This window comes from Maylandia zebra, linkage group LG4 (assembly GCF_041146795.1).
Source record: "Maylandia zebra isolate NMK-2024a linkage group LG4, Mzebra_GT3a, whole genome shotgun sequence".
Taxonomy (NCBI): Eukaryota; Metazoa; Chordata; class Actinopteri; order Cichliformes; family Cichlidae; genus Maylandia; species Maylandia zebra.
The window spans coordinates 27116854-27136251 of record NC_135170.1 but is presented as its reverse complement, the minus strand read 5'-3'; the positions used below and the strand labels follow the sequence as shown (position 1 = coordinate 27136251).

Below are 19398 nucleotides of genomic sequence, written 5' to 3'. Positions count from 1 at the left end.
ATTGTTTTTTCGTTTTTCCTGCAGTGTATATAAAAATTGGTGTATCTCCAAAATAAAACTATGAAGACACTCAAAATAAATTTCCTGTTGTTGTAAACTATTTTTTGCAACTTTTTTGTATTTAAGTTTTGAGGGATAAACCTCTTAAATTTCTCCAAGTAGAAATATATGTAAAAAAACAAAACCGATTTTCAATTTTTTTGTAGTTTATTGCAACTTTTTTGCAATTTATGTAGTTACTATGGACATAATGCATACATATTATTAAAATATGGGCTATAACAGTTGTATAGCAACTTGAAATGCTCCCACAAATGGCACTACAACATGTAAAAAAATAATATAAGCTCTGGCGGACTTGGTTCTATGGTAGGTCTTAAAGGGTTAAATAAATATCGTCAAATAATCGAGATCTCAATTTCAGTGAAAATAATCGTGATTATCATTTTTGCCATAATCGAGCAGCCCTACTGTGCACCTATTTCTCATTTTCCTAATAAAATATAAAAGAAAGGTTGGGTGGCTCAAGACTTTTGCACATTACTGTATGTTGAAGGATTCGTATTGCTGAAATCTAAAAAGAATCTATCCTCTGCTATGAACATGAGCTGCTTAAAGCATACCAAAAATAATGCTTGAAAAATATGATTCCGCTCCTTAAATGTTATTTTTACATAACAAACATTCCCAACATTGTCTAACTGTAAGCTTAGCATAGGTAGGGCATGTCAATGTAATTACAACGGGATGCTCTGGAGCTTATGCATAAATATAAGGCAGTGCACTCGGTGCACCTGAGCAGCTGAATAATGGATGAGCTGTATAATTGCATTTGTACATTAAAATCCCAGGAAAAAAAGAACTTGAACAGTGCAGATTATATTCCCAGATACAGGAGTAAAGACCCCTGAAACTACCTGATGTCAATTTAATGTGGAATTCTGGTAAGCTGAGAAAGATGCAAAAAGCAAAACAACTACTCCTTTAGATTTTTCAACAATAAAGAAACAGAAAAAACAATCTGATATATCACCATCTCATAACATAACTTACTACATCAAAGCTTACTTACTACAAACTACATCACATTGATTTTTATCTGTCATTCCAGATAATTCATCATTCAAGCATATTTTTTTAAATCCTGTGACATAACAGAAAGTTGGCCTGAAATCGGTTAGATTTAATGAACACTCAGCACATAACATGAAAAACAACTGATTCTAAGATGAAGCTTGGTTTTCTGGCCCTCTCTGACTGGAGCTTTAAACTCCACTTGTTGCTCAGTGATGGCTTGATAATCCTTTAAAAGGTTTAATTGGATGAGAGACCATTTATTTATACTACTCACAAGCAGTAAGGTGCATTTGACTAAACAAAGTCACTTTTTTCAAGTAACACTGAGGGTTTTACAGGTTTTAACACGACAAGCTTAATGATTGCAACTATTTAAAAACAAACAGACAGAAAAAGGTAAATAAAGGCAGAGAAATTATTTAACACAAAAGCTTTTTTTTTTTACTTTTGTGTTTAAGCCAAATATTAAACACAACCTATAGCAAAACAGCTATTCAGACTATTAAAAATAAATACAAAAGAAAAAGAAAGAACGCCATATCCATAGGTAAAAACTACAAAAAGAATGACTGAAATATCATGAAATCTCTAAACGAATGAAAATCTAAGTACAATACAAACAAATACAGGTATATTGGTATGAGGCGTAACAAAGGCATGTGAATAAGATATAAACAGTGTGTGAAGTGAGTCATCGTTCCGTGATTACAGTGCCCCCATACTCCCCCCGTGCGGTCGCGTTTGGTGTTTGCAGTGCGCTGGCGTGCAGGCGAACATGCATTCACGGGAGCAACAGATCCGAGCGCATGCGCAATTCATTGTTTTGACTGAAAATGCCGTCGGTTTCGAAAACGGCGGCCAATGCGTCTCCTCAAACCGAGAAACCTACCCACTATACGTGAGTAAAGCTGCTGCAAAGAAACAACAAAATCGTTCGCTGCTGAAAATGCTCTTTTGAACGCGCACCTTTGCTCGCGTGCATTTCCAGCATTCCTCAACTCCTGTGCGTGCGTTAAAAACATGGTGCTTTTCCTGGCTTTGTGACTACCTAACGTTACATAGCAGACAGCGACTGTACGCTAAAGACATCTGCGTCAATACAGGAAACTCTAGGATCTTAAATCACCAAACTGGTTAGCCAACCGTTAGCGGGATCGTTTTGAAGTGTTTCGTGCTGTTGATGAAAGGGTTTTGATGGGTCTGGTTAATATTACACCGTCAACTTGGTTCGCTAAATGATTAGCCAGGAACTCGCTAACCAGTCCGCTTGTAAATAGCTCGGCCTTATTTTGAGTTCCCTCTTGCTACGCACATTTATAGACGTACGCTCAGGTGCTCTGTACGAGCTTTACGACGAAAAACATACGTAGTCTTCACTCAGCATAGCAAGCTAACTCTACTGACCCAAAATGTATAGTAGGCTACAACACGACTCCCTGCTAAACTTTTCCCTTGGCTAAGCTCTTACTTGCTAGCGGATAGCCGTTTAAATCCCGCTTCGTGTTTGCCCTGCTTGTTTCAGATACTTGAAGGAGTTCAGGACAGAGCAGTGCCCGTTGTTCCTCCAGCACAAGTGTACGCAGCACAGACCCTTTACGTGCTTTCACTGGCATTTTCTCAACCAGCGACGAAGGCGACCCATACGAAGAAGGGACGGGACTTTCAACTACAGCCCCGACGTTTACTGCACCAAGTACGACGAGACCACAGGCATCTGCCCAGATGGCGATGAGTAAGTCCCGCAACTTCAGTCAGGGCAGCTACATGAGTGTGTCACTGCGTCCTGGCAGCTGTTGACGTTTGAAGCATGTTTGTTTGATCTCAGTTTACTCTTTTCATGTCATGTTTTACATTTTTCAGGCTGTATGACCAAAATAGCTTTCCTGAAAGGTTTTAAAGAATTTTAGTTGTTTATGTATAATGAACATGTCTTTGTCTCGCACATAAAATGAAATTAATAGCAAGTAAAAAAGCAAATAAGAAAAAAATGATGCCAGCATTAGGTAACATATTTTGTGTTTAATTTTAACATCAGTATTGCTTAGAAATGTCCATCAAAAAATGACTCAGTGTTTTGTGTTTCTGATATACGGCTGCACATTTAATCGAATATTAATCTCAATCGTGATTTTGATTTTCCACAATAAAATGATGATGATTAATTGATATTGTAAATCCGTCCTTCGCCAATAGAACATAAAGCAAGAGCAAATCAGACACTCCCTGACGACATGCCTGCCTGTGCCAATCATAGCTGTTACCTGCAGCACACTACACAGCCTCAGGGCTCCTAAATGCACTGGACCGCAGTGATGACATACTGTAGATAACAAACCGTTAAAAAGTCTGTCAGCGCAGCAGAAAGTGAAGAGCTCATTCCTAGAAGTTGGATCATCATCATTTGTTGTTTAGAAATGCTTTGGATTTAGGGCAGGTGATGTTAATAAATGCAACAAGCCTGCAGCATTTTTTCTAGATGTGTTGCGCCACAAAACAGCACAACTACTCAGTGTTCCATCCGCTTTACAAAGCAATCACATTCTTTTTGGCCAACGATGTGCCTCCATGAAAATGGACTTCAGGTTCATCATGCAGGTACAATGAATTGCATGAAAGGCTTTATATTGTGCTTCAAAAGGTGCACTTCGGTCTGGTGTATATCACAACACCTCAGAATTTTTAAATGAATAGCAATGGAGCACAATGTAAGAGTAAAAGCTGTACTTATTTTGGGGCTTTTTTCCCCCAATATTTTTCTTCTAAAAGCTTCACTGAATGAGGACCAGTTTTATTTGAATACAAATTTTTTTACATAGTTTTGTCATGCAATATGAATATAAAAACAGCTTTATATCTTTTTTGTTAGTTTTTTTTTTTAAATCACAAAAATGAATCAATCATTTTGTTAAATATTCACAATCCCAGTATAGAACCAAGCAACTGTGATAAGCATTTTGGCCATAATTGTACAGTTCAAGTTTGATAGTGATAATAGGGGGGGGGACATTTCCATTATGTATGTATGTATGTATGTATGTTTTGTTGTTGTTGTTTGTTTTTTTTAACAATCTTTTTAACAATTTTGTATGAAGGCATTGCATGACTTCACACCAGTGTTGCATGCATTGTGCAGATAGGTGCAGGTCAGACATAAACATTCCTGCATATCTTTACTGCGCCATTATTAACTCATAAATTGGCTGCATCTACCATTTAGATCCCTTTTGTAAAGGAGAAATTTTGCCACAGATGTTGTCAGCACATTACAGATGTAGCATTGCACTGGCGATGTATCACCTTGCCTTTTGGTGTCTCATACACTTACTACGTATAATATAAAAAATATGCAATTAATGTAATATTTAGAGATACACTGATGCTGGAATTGTGGTCTACTGTTGATGTTCACTGGAACAGTGTGAGTTCTTTCTTATGAATAAATAATGGAGCTATTTCAGAGACTTTTAGCTCTTTATGACTGTCTGAAAATGTAGCTACTGCAAAATCATGGGACACAACAGATAAATCAAATATTGGCCACATCTTCATTTACTGATGTTGATAAAAATCTACAAGTCTGAAATCACCATTTTTTTTGACAGGATTTGCCCTTTATGTGTAGTATGAGAGCAAACCCTCTTGTCCTTGAAGTGGGCTATTTGGCTACGTTCACACTGCAGGTCTTAATGTTCAATTCCAATTTTTTGATCAAATCCGATTTTTTTTTCTCTGCTTGTTCACACTACAAATAAAGTGTGACAGCAAACACGCTCTAGTGTGAACCCTCAAAGCGGCCCGCATGCGCAAAAGAAGACGTCACACACAACGCGCTCTGTTTAGACCCAGACCAAACAATATTGTTTGACTGATGGCCCTTAATATAAAGACTTGTGTCGGACTTTACGTTTCCCAATTTTTCTTTAAGTTGTAAAGTTATTTTGTTATTTACATATGGCCTAACAATGATCCTTATTGCTGTTTTAGAGAGGAGCGGTGCTTCAAAGGATAGTTGCAGATTTCTGTCAGAATCTGCAGATTATACAGTACAAATAAAATATTCACGTTTCTTCAACGTTGTCTTCCCAACAGTTTCACTGGATGGCCAGGAAGTGTTCGCGATGTCTTATCTGGCGCTTCACCGGCGCTGATAATTGCCGTCTGTCTTGTGTCAGTGACGTAAAAGACGGATTTAATGCGACATGACCGTTCAAACAGCAGTCGCTTTCTAAAACATCAGATATGTATCGGATTCAGTACCACATACGAAAGTGACCCAGATCGGATTTGAAAATTATCGGATTTGTGCCGTTCACACTGTCATACCATGATCGGACATGGGTCGCATAGGGTCAAAAAAGTTGGATTTGATGCGCTTTCGCCTGCAGTGTGAATGTAGCCTTTGAGAGGCTGACTCTGCCCCCCAGCATTATATTTACTGCTTCTGCTATTACCTCTGTCTAAAGGCTGTGTAATTTGACACACAACCATTTATTTATATTCCAGGCGTCATATTTTCGAAATATCCATTTACCACAGTGCCCCATTTATAGTTTAATATGTGATTACTGATTATGGAACATCTGTAGTTTTGTGTGTTGGGTATTTTGTGGGCTGTCCCTGGGGGGAAATGGTTTCGCTAAAGGGCTGCGCTTCTCGGTGAGGTGGAAGTTTAATTATCGAGCTGCTAAAGGGTTGCAGTGACATTCCTAATACTAATGCAATAATTTGCGCCGAGTAGTATATACAGACAGCAGCCTCTCGGTGTGACAGGAAATTGTGATGGCGCATTTAATCGAGTGCCTGATAGAAATGATTTAAAAAAAATGAAATGATTAAAGTATTCAATCCTTACAATTCCTCCTCTACTAATGGATGCTATTTTTGTATGACCTTATGTGTTGCTATAGCAACTGCTCAAGAAAGGAAAATTTGGTTTATTCAAGAGGCTTATTTGCTCTACATATCTTGAGGCATTGGTAGTGTGTTAGCCCTGCATTGTGGTAACAGAATAAAGCGTTTTAGCGCAACTTCACCTATTTCCAACATGTATGGAGGAAAACAAAGTCTGAAGCAATTAAAGCTCAAGCAACATGCATATAAAGAACAAGTTTAACTGATTCAGCTTGTGGCCTTCAGGATCATTATAAAACGTGCTGCAGGCAACATTTTAATGTGTGCAGACTAAATAAGTAAAAACATTTCTATATGGCCAACATACATATCCATGAAAGAGGCAACAGCACAGATGGCTGGGTGTATGGTCATGTGGCTTAAAGCCAATCATTGTCCCTGAAAATGGGGTGTGCCCAATAGAAAACCAGGGTGGTACTTAATGTGGCACTTAGACAGGAAGAGTGTAAATAACTGGGGTTATTTAAAAAAAGAAATCCCCATCTAGTATCACACACATATCCACTACAAGGGGCACTTTAAAACAACAGGAAGAAAAGTACAGTGGGTAAATAAAATGACGTATGCATGTAAATGCTTTTCACAAAAAGAAAAAGTGCTTTCAAAGGGATATGTCATCCAAATAAAATGGTGTAAACTATTAAAAAAATGCTCTGAAATCATAAAAAGAAAAAAATACACATATTTTGGAACCACGGGGAAAATCATATTAATTAAACATTCTTTGATATTATTAGGTTAGGGTCTTTTTTAAAATAAAAAATCAATAAATATAAGAGATATTATTGTCTGATATAGGATTATGTTCAACATTCCTGTGTCTTCCTTGTTGTACTTTTTTATTTCACGGTGCAACAAATGTTTTGAGATGGTGAAAGGTCTGAATTACCAGCAGGCCAGTTCAGCACCTTGGGCTCTTTGGATGAGAAACCATGCTGCTGTAACAGATGAAGTTTGGGGTTTAGTATGCCCTACAGAAATATTCAATCCCTTCCCTGAAAAAGTTTGTGATTTGGATCAGAATATATGTTGCTCTGAAGCCAGTATATCTTTTTAGCTTTGATTCTGCCTTTGCAATCTTGCAAATCCATAGGTACTAATGCACCCGTTATACCCCATATCATACGGGTCAGAGATGCAGGCTTTTGAACTGAGCACTGATAACTGCAGAGCTGCTTTTAAGTTTGAAAACATTTGCTCGGAAGAGTGTGTTGCAACTTGTGTGGTTGGTACACAGATTGCAACATTTACATCAAGGTTAAAAGTGTCAATCACTGGCCTGCAAAGTTACCATTTTAAAACTCTAGATTTCCAGAGTCCTGCACTTACAGCAGAATCTTAAAATATGTACAGCTATAAGAATTCCTTTATAGTCCTTATGGATTTATAGTGAATTGTTATAGCATTAACATTAATAATCGAAGAAGGATGAAGCATTTTAAAATAATTGTACTTGTGCTATATGTTTAGTTTTTGGACATTTTATGTTGCATATTATTTCATTGCCTTGTCAGATTGTTTCTGTTCAGATATCCTATTTGGATCAACTGGTGAAAGTTGTGAATGTTTTCTTTGTTTTTCTTAGCTGTCCTTATTTACACCGGACCACTGGTGACACAGAGCGCAAGTACCATCTACGATATTACAAGACTGGCACTTGTATCCATGAGACAGATGCTCGAGGGCATTGTGTGAAGAATGGCCTCCACTGTGCTTTTGCTCATGGGCCACATGATCTCCGACCTCCAGTCTATGATATCAGGTGACATGCAAAGCAAATAGTGGCCTCTTTTATGCCTGCCAGACTTTTCACTCAGAGCTTACAATGCATTTAGCAAATGAGCTACATTAAACCCCTGCAGTGCAGAGTAGCTATTTTGTATGTGTGGATATGGTTTATAGAGACTTTTTTTTTCTGAACAAGTTATAATATATAAATATGTTTTAATGAGCTTAAGGAGTCTGTTTAAATCAGTGCATACACTCATAAGTAATGGTCATGTACTGCTCTGCTGACTTTCATGTGAGCTGGACAAGTAAAACACATCAATGACAACCTGTTAAAAAGAAACGCCTCCAAATTTGTCTTTATTTCTCATGTCTCAAGACAGTCTGACAACATTAACAATTAGCTAGTCATTTATAAAACAAGTTACAGCCAAATTAAGAAAAAGAAGACATCATGTCTTGGTTTTTCCAGCATGGACTACACTCACATTACAAAGAAATGCTACTATTGAAGATGAAAGAAGGGTGTGGGCACAGGGTCTTGGTTTTCACGCTGTCTGTCTTTGTGAAAGTGACAATGGTTCAGACTCAGATGAAATTACCAGCTCACACTACTACTTTAATGACATCATTGTCAGTGTTTCTGCTGTAACTTCTCCAAAATCCCTTAAAAGTTTTACTCTCAAAAACCATTACAGTGGGCCCTGTTGGATCCTTTAGTGGTCCAATTCCAGCCCACAGGCCGTAGGTTTGCAGTTTCCTTTGGATGTACTATATACATCTAATCCATGATATGGTGTCTCTTTATATTTATTTGTGTAGTATTTTGAGTTTCAAAGTAAGCAAATATCATTAGATTGAAACTTGTTTTTGACTGGTTATGAGAGTAGGCTTGGAGATTTCCCCTTCAGAGTGTTTTTCAGTTTCCTTTAAAAGTGTTTTTTGGTGTTGTTGTTGTTGTTGCTTTGTTTTTGTTTTTGTTTTTTTGTTTTTTTTAAGGTACACTGAGTTAAAAATGTTTTTAACTCTTTATGCACAGAGAAATCCAAGCACAAGAGGCCCTCCAAAATGGACAGTTGGGATCTGGGGAAGGGATTCCTGATTTGCAGCCTGGTGTGCTAGCCAGCCAAGCTATGATTGAAAAAACTCTGACAGAAGATCCCCGGTGGCAAGGTTAGAAACTCCAACTTGCATGCCGTTTGTTGTATTGAATGCTAATCAAATCAATGTTCTTTATTTATTCGTTTTGTTTATTTATTTATTTTTCATTGTAATAGGGATAAGAAAGTAAACTGCGATGCCTCTTTTTGCAGATACCACTTTTGTTTTAGCCAATTATAAAACAGATCAGTGTACTAAGCCACCCAGACTATGCAGACAGGGCTATGCTTGCCCCCACTACCACAACAGTAGAGATCGGAGGAGAAATCCTCGAAAGTTCAAGTACAGGTGAGTTTTCATTCTGTATAAGTTAAAATATGAAGGCTTCTAATTCTAAAATGTTAAAGCTGCCTCTTCTGAATGCAGGTCAACTCCTTGCCCTAATGTGAAGCACGGTGATGAATGGGGCGAGCCCTCAAAGTGTGAAAGTGGAGACAGTTGCCAGTATTGCCATTCTCGTACCGAACAGCAGTTTCATCCAGAGGTGAGTTAAGTTTGTTTTAGTCACGATGCGAGTTTTTCAAGCTTAGAGTGAAAATACAATGGCCATAATGCATAATATGATGTATTTTTGAGCATTAGTTGTGCCTAGAAGTAGTGTGAAATGTCAACAAAATGTTCATAGAGATGCTTATAAGCAAAAAACTCTTTCACTCACATAATTATAACCATTTTGTGTTAATGCTACATTTAAAAAAAAAATAAAAATTTGTAATAGTAAGATTATTTTAAAAAATAAGATTATTATTATAATCTTAATTTTAAAATTAAGATTATAATAATAAAGATTATTGCACATTTTCATTACTAGTACATGTCCATGGTACTGTATTTCTTGTCCTGTTCATCTTCTTGCCAGACAGATACATGTATCATTGAGAAAAATTACAAGTGCTCGGTGGATGTTGTTTATATGGAAAAACAGAGTAATTTTAGCCTTGTTACTAGGCATGTACAGTTAAATTTTTGTGATGGAAGTTGTTGTTGTGAAATTAAAACAATAGGAAGCTTTCATAAGGTGCTGAAGGAAAGGCTAAAAATGGATTGTCACCCATTGATAGGTGGTTTCCAGGCAACATGATGGCATTAGATCCTGCGTAATTCAACTTCTGTGGATATAGATTCAATTCAGTTTTATTTATCTAGCAGTAGTTTATAACAACGGCCACCTCAAGATGCTTTATATTTATTTTGTTTATTGTAAGTAAAAAGCCTACAATATCAGTGGTATAGAATGAGAGGCCCCCCCAGGAGCCTAAGCCTGTAGCATAACCATTGGCTGGTTCAGGGTCACCTGAACAGACAGATTTCATGTATTACAGTCATATTACTGTGACTACATCACTCATCTCCTCGGTCTCTAATGTATGAACCATAATATTGTTTTGTTGATGAGACTGACGCTGTGGTTAGTTTTCTATAGTGAGACACATTTTCATCTTATTTCTTTATAATCCTGATTTTCTGTCTCCCAAGATCTACAGATCCACCAAATGCAATGACATGCGCCAGACTGGATACTGTCCCAGAGGACCGTTTTGTGCATTTGCACATGTAGAAAGTAAGTGCATGTTTGCCTTAATACTATCTGAGTACAGTGAAAAGGATTTGAGGGTGTTTTGAGACTTAACATATACATATGTTATGTTTATATGTTTTTAGGAATTCCTTCTACAGAAGAGACCATGAGCTCATTGCTAACAGCGATACAGTCGAGTTCTCAGTCCCAGCTGAGCTCTCAGCAGTATTCAGAGTGTCCAGTCACTGAGTGGAACAGTGGAGGAAACTCCACCAACAGCACAGCCAGTAGCAATGGACAAATAGGAAGTGTAGGTTGTCTCCATTTCTCACTCACACGAGACACAATTTTAAACAGTTTGATTTCAAACGTCTGAGAACTCTGTCATCACTTTCATAGCTCATCCATTGTGATGTTTTTATTTCGTGTCATTTTTTTGTATTCATCGTTTTTATAAGACCATGTGCACTTGTCTTTCTCAGGTTTCATGTTCTAATAGCTCAACTGTAACGTCAAGCTCAGGAAGCGACACTTTGTTATCCCCAATGGGATCCATCAGCAGCAGGCTCAAATCCTTAAATAATAATAATTCATGTTCAGAGTCCACCACATCCAGTGTCTCATCTCTGACGTCTAACTATCCCAAAGCTCCGGGCTTTGAACGTGAAGATCAGGTACACAGACTGCTCTCTCTAACCTCGGGAAAACCAAACCCCACACACAGCTTAGGGCTTTACACTTTTATCGCAGCCATTTGTCACTCGTTTATTGTTTGCCATGCCATTTTAATTTGACCACTTCAAGCCCTTTTCCTCGTATTTCATTGTTTGCTTGTCATGTCATTGATTTCTTTAAAATATCCCATTACGTACATGCACTATATGTATGTGATGATGACTTGTTAAATGTTAAACACCTGTCGAATATTACAGGACACTTTTCAATTGCTTTAAAATGACTTTAAAAGAGCTAAAATTTTGTTTTTGAGACACTACACTAAGGCCCGGTATAAGATGAAATAACTAGAACTGTGAATAATGGAAAGCTGCTTTATTAGAGCCCTAGAATAAAAATATGGCATAAAAATGGTCTCCACCGCTCCCCTGCAGCTGAGCCACAAACCACATCCTGGACTTTAAAATGAACATAATATGCTCACTTTATGGCATTTCTGTTCGTCTAAAGAAATGTCAAATCTTCTGAAGTGTAGCATTGTCTTATGATCAAGCTGACCAGCAAATAGTTTCGGTTCTTAAACTGCATTTGTGGTTTTATAGTTCCTTGCTAAGAATTCCCCTAAAGGGAATTTTTAAATGTTTTCTGGCTTTATTGAAGACTTCCACTCACAGTAAAATGTTACTGTCTCCTGCACTCACGATTTGCTAGTGCTACAAGATGAAGGCAGAATGAAGTAACGTGATCGGTTTAATTACAGTCTGCAGTCAGTCTGAAGAAAGGTGCTCCATAAATGTTAATCATCAGAATGACAAGAGCCGTGAGCGCTGCGAAGCCTAAGTGCAGGGACGGTGAAAAATGGTTAAGATAAAATGTGTTATTCCAGGGCAGGTGCAATAAAACTATTTTGATTAATACTGGCTTGATGTAAAGGATATGGCACTGAAATAGACTGTCTTTGCCATTTGATCATTTCCAGATTAAGAACAAGGGACAGGTGGATCAAAAAATGATGGACCAAGAAAAACAGGTTTGTTTTTAGTGAGTCATTTAGATAATGTGTTTATTTTATTATGAAACTTGTAATTGAGAACATAGGAATTAAACGCTTTACTGTGCTTTGCTTTTAGACACAAAATACTGTATTCTCTGTGGTGAACCCATTGGCATCAAGCTTTACCTCCAGTATAACATCAAGCTTGGCCTCTAGTATTGGTTCAGACAGTTCTTCACCCACCACCTTATCAACGATGAATGCAAAAGCCACTCCTTTCTATCCAGGGAGCAACACAGTGGAGTCTGTCATTGGTAAGTGTATGCAAAACAAAGGGAAAACAGCTTGAACTGACTGTCACTCTGCAGTTTGTTGTCAAATTTCAGTCAGATTTGTTTTGTTTCCCGTCAGGATCCGCACTGGACCTCAACTTTAGTGACATTAATGTTGCATCGCTTGATAAGGAGTTAGAGGATCAAGATAACAGTGTGGGAATGGCAGGTAAGGTCACTTCATATGTTTCAAGCACTTATTCATCACAAATCCTTCCATTAGGATTTGTGTGTTTCTAAAGAACACCTGTATATGCTTTGTCCTTCAGGTCAAAGGGTGCTAAGTGGATCTGCTCCTGTCAACATTCCTGGCTCATTGGCACGATCATCTTCTTTTAATTCTTCATCATCGCTCTCCACCTCCCCTCTAAGTTCTCTCTCCCAGTCGCTGTCACAGTCCCTGCTGTCTGGGACAGTATCTCAGCAAAATCAACCTTCAAACATGCTAGCCAAGCAAGAGCACGGCCTTCTGGGAACACCCACCTCCTCTTCCCAGAACTCTCTGGGTAAGCTGATCGCATTTTCCCCCGAGCAAGCTGGAAAGCATTTGCTTTCATCAGCCCCTTCCTTCAGCTTCCCTTCGGTGTTTAATCTAGTTCTGTGTGCAGTAGTGAAGCTGAAAGTATGACTAATAGAGATGGATCGTGTAAAAAGTGACACAAGTTAGTGCAACCAAGATTTTGTTTAATCTAAATCGCTCTTATCTTAACACGTCGCTCACCTAGGCTTGAACGGAGGAGCTAGCAGCATTTGGGACTTTGTAAGTGGCAGCTTTTCACCCAGTCCATCTCCAGTTTTCAGCAGCCTAACCTCCACAACCACCAGTGCTGATGTGGCCCGCCTTTTCAGAGAGCTGGATGAGGCCAAGAGGAAGATCAAACAATTTGAGGAGGCCTGGCATCAGGTGAAGCAAGTAAGTATACACACTGACTGTGTGCCAGTTATTTCCCTTTTTATACTTTTTTTTTAAATTCAACCCTCACCTTTGTTCCAGGCCTGTGAAGCTTGCCAGAAAGACGCTCATGAAGCAAAGGAGCAAGCAAAGACAGCAGAGGCAGAGCGGCAGCTGGCAGAACAGAAATGGGAAGAAACGGAGCGCAAGCTGAAAGAGCTCCAGGGGGACTTTGATGCGCTTTGTCGCACCCCTGGAACACCTCTTCTACGTAGCTATGGAGAGCTGGACCAGCTTCCCTTGTCTAAGCTTCACTCCATCCAGAGTCAGCTGCGTAATGACCTAGACCTTATAGATGGGGTAAGAAAGCCCAGAGCACACACAGCATTTCATTTGTAGCATCGGTTTAGTTTTAAAACAGTTTGTCAGACTGTCATTCAGATCCATGTTTGTCATCAAGCATGTTTATTTGAAAAGTCTGCATGAACTGCATTTCCCTAAGTTGCAGCTGATCTCAATTCTCTTCTTCCCCCAACAGGTAATATATCAGCTTCAGTCAAAGAAATGTATAGTTTGCCAAAAGCATGATCGTTGCATTGTTCTGCAGCCTTGCCAACATTATGTACTCTGTGAGAACTGTGCACCTAGTAAAACAGAATGTCCCTACTGTAGAACAAAAATATTGAAGTGGTGATGTACAGTTACTTAAGGTACTATTTAATCAATTAGCCCTTTGAAAAACTACTAATAAATATTACAATTTTCTACACAGCAGTGTCTGTTAGGATGAAATGGTGTTTGACTGACCAAACAAATAGTATTATCAATCAGATTGCATACAGGGGATTCAATCGTTGTGGTTTTTGCTCATTTTATGTTCACTTGACATCAAATAGCCAAGCACTTTCTATATGAAAACCAGGCACTTAGTTAATGAATAATATGGAATCATGATTAAAACATTGTACAGGACATAAAATCAGGTCCTCCTAGCACACAGCCACCTGTCTACTATCCCACCTAGGCAAGAGTACATACAAAATTATACATTAGAAGTCTGCTACTAAGCTTACTTAAAAATTCCGTACATAAGGACTGAGTTTGTATCTAAATGCAATGCTTATAACTTACAATTATGAACTGCTTTAATGTGAATAAACATTAAAGCATTGAACCATAAGGATGTTAGGGTGACATCTCAAAAATTGGCAAATGTTGGGAACATGGTGGCCATCCAAAGCTGAGGTTATTCTGCTGATGGTAAAGCTAAAGTGAGCAAAACTCAAAGCAGATATGTCTTTAATTACAGAGGAACTCATCCGGATCAAAAAATAACAATTTGGAAACCATTCAAGAAACCAGACATCCTAGCACCAAGTGACTGATGTCTAATCCAGGAATCACATATTTGTTTTAAGCTCAATTAGTCTGATCAGGAAAACAATATGTGCACTGGTGGTGTATGTGATGGAGAACCACAAAGCAGGTCCGTGTCAAGCTGAATTAGTATACATTTCATTATTAAACACAGCGCTACGAGAACTGTTTATGTGATGAAAACCACATTTTCATTGTAGTAAAAAAACAGATTCATAAAATACTAAAGATCCAGTAAGGTTTGTCATCTTTAAATCAAGAGAAAATCTCAAAACACCATTTAAAGCAGTCCTCTTTAATTAAAGTCATATTTTCTTTAAACCCTCCAAAATAAAATTTCACCAACTTTCTTTTTTAAATGCAAAACAGTCAAGCATCATTATTTTGACCAACTTTCTGAAGAAGTTTTTCTTATTAAAAGCACTTTGTTGACCTGGGACTTTATTCAAGGGTATATATAAATATATATAAATATAGAAATTTGCTTTAAGCTGCTTTGTAGGTATTCTTTTGTGTCTTTATTTTTTAGATTTATACATTTGTTTTCTACATAATAAGCTACACAATGTCTGAAGCTTTTGTGTGTACTGTGAAACATAATTGAATATTTCATGTTTCCTATTGTTAGATCATAGCATGGTTCTACATATTAAGATTTCATTAAAAAAAAAAGTACTTAATAGTTTCTACTTTCATAACTAGATTTATAAAAATTTCAATCAAATAAGTGCAAATTTAAACTGCACTTTAGGCATAACCAGCAGCTGTAATATCAGTAAGGCACATGCTACATGTTAAGGCTGTTTTTCAATCAGTTTTGTTTTGTAGAAATTTATATAGCCTATCCATTAGAGAAGCATGTATTGTATTTGCTATAAGCCTGAAACTGGGATTTTTTTTTTTCTTTCCTTTTTTCCCACTTTTTATTTTTTTTTTCCTCTTATTTTTTGTAGGAATCTAGCCTCTTGACCTTGTCTAGAACATATCGGCCTCTAACTCTAAAGTGCCTTGCCTTAGTTCAAAAGGTTATGTGTAGAATTGTCAACGCAAACACAAGTAGTCAAAGCTTGTGCACGCGTTTTCTGCAAAATGTGTATTTTAATTCTGCAGAGGCATTGACATGTTTATGACTATATGTGTGTAAATATAAATATATGCCAGTGTATTTGGCCAAATTCCATTAAGTATTTCTGCAGAAGATGATTGAATATGAAAATTGTCAGTGCCTGTGTCCTGACTTTGCCCTTAGAAATGAACCTTCCCCTCCACCTACCCACTCACCCACTCATTCCTTGGTTGTGGTGCTCTTTTGGTGCAGCTTCAGTCTTTGAATTTAGATTTCCAGTTTAAGATTTGGGAGTATGCAAAGTTAGGCCACATGAATTTATACGGCAACATACAAAATGCTTTTTTTAAACAGTTCAGTAGGGTTTGTTGTAATGATTCTGCAGTGAATGAAGATTTCCACAGTAATTTTCTGCGTTGGGTTTGTGCTTAGATTCCCGTAATTCAGATGACCTTCTACTGTGTTTAAAAAAAACAAACAAAAAAAACCCTTTTTATTCTTGCTTTAAAACCAGTAGAAAGTCATGCATCTCCAGGTACACTTTTTGCTACTTATAAATGGGAAAATGCATTGTTTACATTTACACAGATGACAATTAAGAAACTCAGAGGAAAAATATCAAGAAAGGTTAATGGTATTTTAGGATTTTCAAGATTATATTAAAGCATAAAAGGCAGGCTAAACATTTCATGTATTGCATGTTATGCGATATATTAACCAGCTACACAAAAGGAGAAAAAAGAAAAAAAAAAATGTTCGCACTGTCACACTGCCAGAATATTTGTACTTATTTTAGTGTAGTTAAGGCTTAATAACTTCTGCAAGCTTCGCTGCTACTGGAAAAGGTATTAATGTAGTTTCTTGTAAACATTTAGATGTTTGAATGTTGTTGTGCATCCACAGCTCAGATTTCAGATCCTGGAATAATGTCTTCTGCATCTAACTTGACTTAATCTTTTTTTCTTGTTTCAAATTGAATTCTTCATTTGTAAATTCATTTCAGTCTAAGTTTCAGTACTTTTGTAAATCCTTAAAATGATGTCAAGGACCTGCACTACAGTAGATGGTCCCTTTTTTGTTTATTTTTATTTGAATTGATTGAAGGTTGGCTTTGTTTCCTCACCCCCCTATACACTGGATAGCAGTGTACAGTGCAGCTAATTCACAGTATCCTTTTGTTCTGTTTTGTTTTGCCTGTGAAGCCAACAAAATTAATGATGTCTAGTGGGGAAAATCTAAAAATGAACCAAAGCGGTGGTCTAGTAGCTGTCCAATTATGTATTGTGAGGGGAAAATTTACCCTTGAACAGAATTCAGACAAGTACTCGAGTATTGGGCAGATCACCCTGTAGCTGTCAGCATAGCTCGGTTTTTCCCGAATCTCTAGGTGAGACAGCGTTGTGAGTGGCAGGAATTCTATTTTTAGATGGATTTATTGTAATTTGTTTTGCATTAATATTTCATTCAGTATATCCTGAGTCAATAACAGGACTTTGCCAGTGGCTTTCGCTTACAACAGTAACAGACTTGAGCCCATGTTTTGTAGTTTTACCAAAGACCTGTATTGTTATTTCTTTTCTACTACATTTCATCATTTGTCTTCATTAATGAAAAGTGAAATTGATTTTAAAAAGTAAATCACCTAGTACCTTAAATAGTTAATGTTCATTAACAGTAATCTTTTTTTTTTTTCTTTTTTCTATCTAAAGCTTGTCATAGTGAGTGGCAGATGATTATAAATGCATGGGTCAGATCCTTACAAAATGTGTATTCGTACATTTGATTTTTGTATTAAGTATACATTGACGTTTATGGCACATTGTGCAGTACTGGCAAGCACATGCTGACCTTAAGCGCGGATTCAGTGTAAGTTTAATTGTTGTCTACAGTGAAGGAATGTCAAAGGTGAATGACATTTGTGCTTCTGAAGTGGCCATATAAACTTCACTACTGTTGTGAAGTCAATTTTGTTTGTTGATTTTTGCTTATCTACATAAAAATCAGTTTGGAAATGAATAGCATTGTGTACTGTTATGCTAGGCCTGTAAGGTGCTTTCTTTTTATCCGACTCTTGTTTTCTGTTTCTTAAAGCCGTGGTCCAAATTAGTTGTTGTTTTCCCGGGGACAGATGACAATTGTGACGCATCAATTGCAGATACAGACATAATTCCACTTAATTTGTTGCTGACCCTCAGTCTCTCTAGAGACTAGTCTACCTGCCAAAAATTTCTAGAAGAAATGAAACGTTCTCTTTGGAAGCACAGCTTGGTTTTTCTTTACATTTCTTCAGATTTCTTTAATTGTTTCTCTCGGACCAATTACGCTTTCAAATGTGTCTGTGCCTTTTAATAATTCTGTAATGTGGATTAATTGAAGAGACAAAATATAACTTGCTCAATTGGAATCAAAAGTTCAGTGCCTTACAGTATTTTGTGGACCATAATGTGATCGCTAAATGTCTCATACATTCAGCCTACTTCAGCTGAAAGGAAAAAGGCTAATCTAATGAGGTTTGCTTCACCAGTTTAAGAGGATGAAGCAGATTTTTTTTTTTTAACTGACTGATAATCGTCTGTATTTGCCATGCACTTCAAGAAAACACAGCAACGCCCGACCACTGAACACACAGATCTGATGTGGATTTGTCATTTGATATCAGAAACCCAACAGTTTGCAAAGAAAAGCACCAAACAGGGAGAATCTTGTATATGAACTGTAATAGATGTATCATTATGCTCTGCATTGGAATAGTTTAATCTATTTTGCATTATTGTTAGTTGTTGTGTCTTCTTTGTTGTTTTTTTGTTTGTTTGTTTGTTTGTTTTTAACATTATAAAAATGGAGCCAGAAGATTTATGCAATCTTGTACATGTATGGAGCTGTTCAAATTAAGTAAAAAAAGAAATATTAGTGTAAAGTCAAAAGTAAATGATCTTAATGTGGAGCCGGTTGTTCCATGTACTTTAGAAAATTTCAGTAAAAATGTTATTTTAACATTGAAACCCTGAAATATTGAATGTATTGCTCTAAATTAGAATTTCAATGAATAGGTCACTGGATATTATGGAGCGCAGTTAATTGATTATGATGTAGCATCTAGTTGTGAACTTCTATTCAATAAAATTTATTAGAACTTAAACAAATGCAAGTTTTCAAGTTTCTATTTGTTAGCATAATCATAAAATAACTATAAAGAAAGAAATGTATTTTTCTCAGGGTAAAACAGTGATTTGTTAGAGAATGTTAAATCTGAGGAAACTGCATTTCATGGATCTATTTACTTAATGTAAGTGGGTTTAGACATTATAGATTAAAACATATGTCCCTTATTTTGTGATGAGCTGTATGGATATGTAGGAAATTCTATACTGATAATTGTAGAAATTATTCTGTTGGTATATATTGATATTTTTGTGTTGTGAACACAAAAACAGGTGCAAGTCTTAGAATACTAGATGTTTCTTTTCTACATTGAGGATTGTGTACCGCATATTTACTGTAGTGTATTACTAGTTTGTTAACACTTGTTAAATTGTTACACTACAGTTATGCAATGGTTTACAGAGTTCACAAAATTATTTTTATCATCTTGAGAATTAAAATAATTTTTCATCTGAAAAGTGTGACTAATTTTTGTCTCAAACACAACTGACAGAAAAAGATTTT

At 36.9% G+C, this 19398-nt stretch overlaps 1 protein-coding gene across 6 annotated transcripts; it reads left to right on the top strand.

The window, feature by feature from the left end:
- Positions 1 to 1820: 1820 nt before the first annotated feature.
- On the top strand, positions 1821 to 19352 carry unkl (unk like zinc finger). 6 transcript variants are annotated; one of them, XM_012919407.4, is made up of 16 exons: positions 1821 to 1975; positions 2600 to 2809; positions 7574 to 7750; positions 8756 to 8889; positions 9030 to 9165; positions 9244 to 9361; positions 10354 to 10438; positions 10540 to 10706; positions 10879 to 11070; positions 12051 to 12101; positions 12202 to 12379; positions 12477 to 12566; positions 12667 to 12903; positions 13123 to 13310; positions 13392 to 13649; positions 13828 to 19352. In XM_012919407.4, the coding sequence occupies exons 1-16, from the start codon at positions 1911 to 1913 to the stop codon at positions 13981 to 13983; spliced, it is 2442 nt and encodes an 813-aa protein (XP_012774861.1). In that variant the 5' UTR covers positions 1821 to 1910; the 3' UTR covers positions 13984 to 19352. The 6 variants fall into 6 exon arrangements, with proteins under 6 accessions (XP_012774861.1, XP_076739442.1, XP_012774860.1 ...); XM_076883327.1 differs by having other exon boundaries at positions 12456 to 12566; positions 13192 to 13310; XM_012919406.4 differs by having other exon boundaries at positions 12456 to 12566.
- The last annotated feature ends 46 nt before the right edge of the window (positions 19353 to 19398 follow it).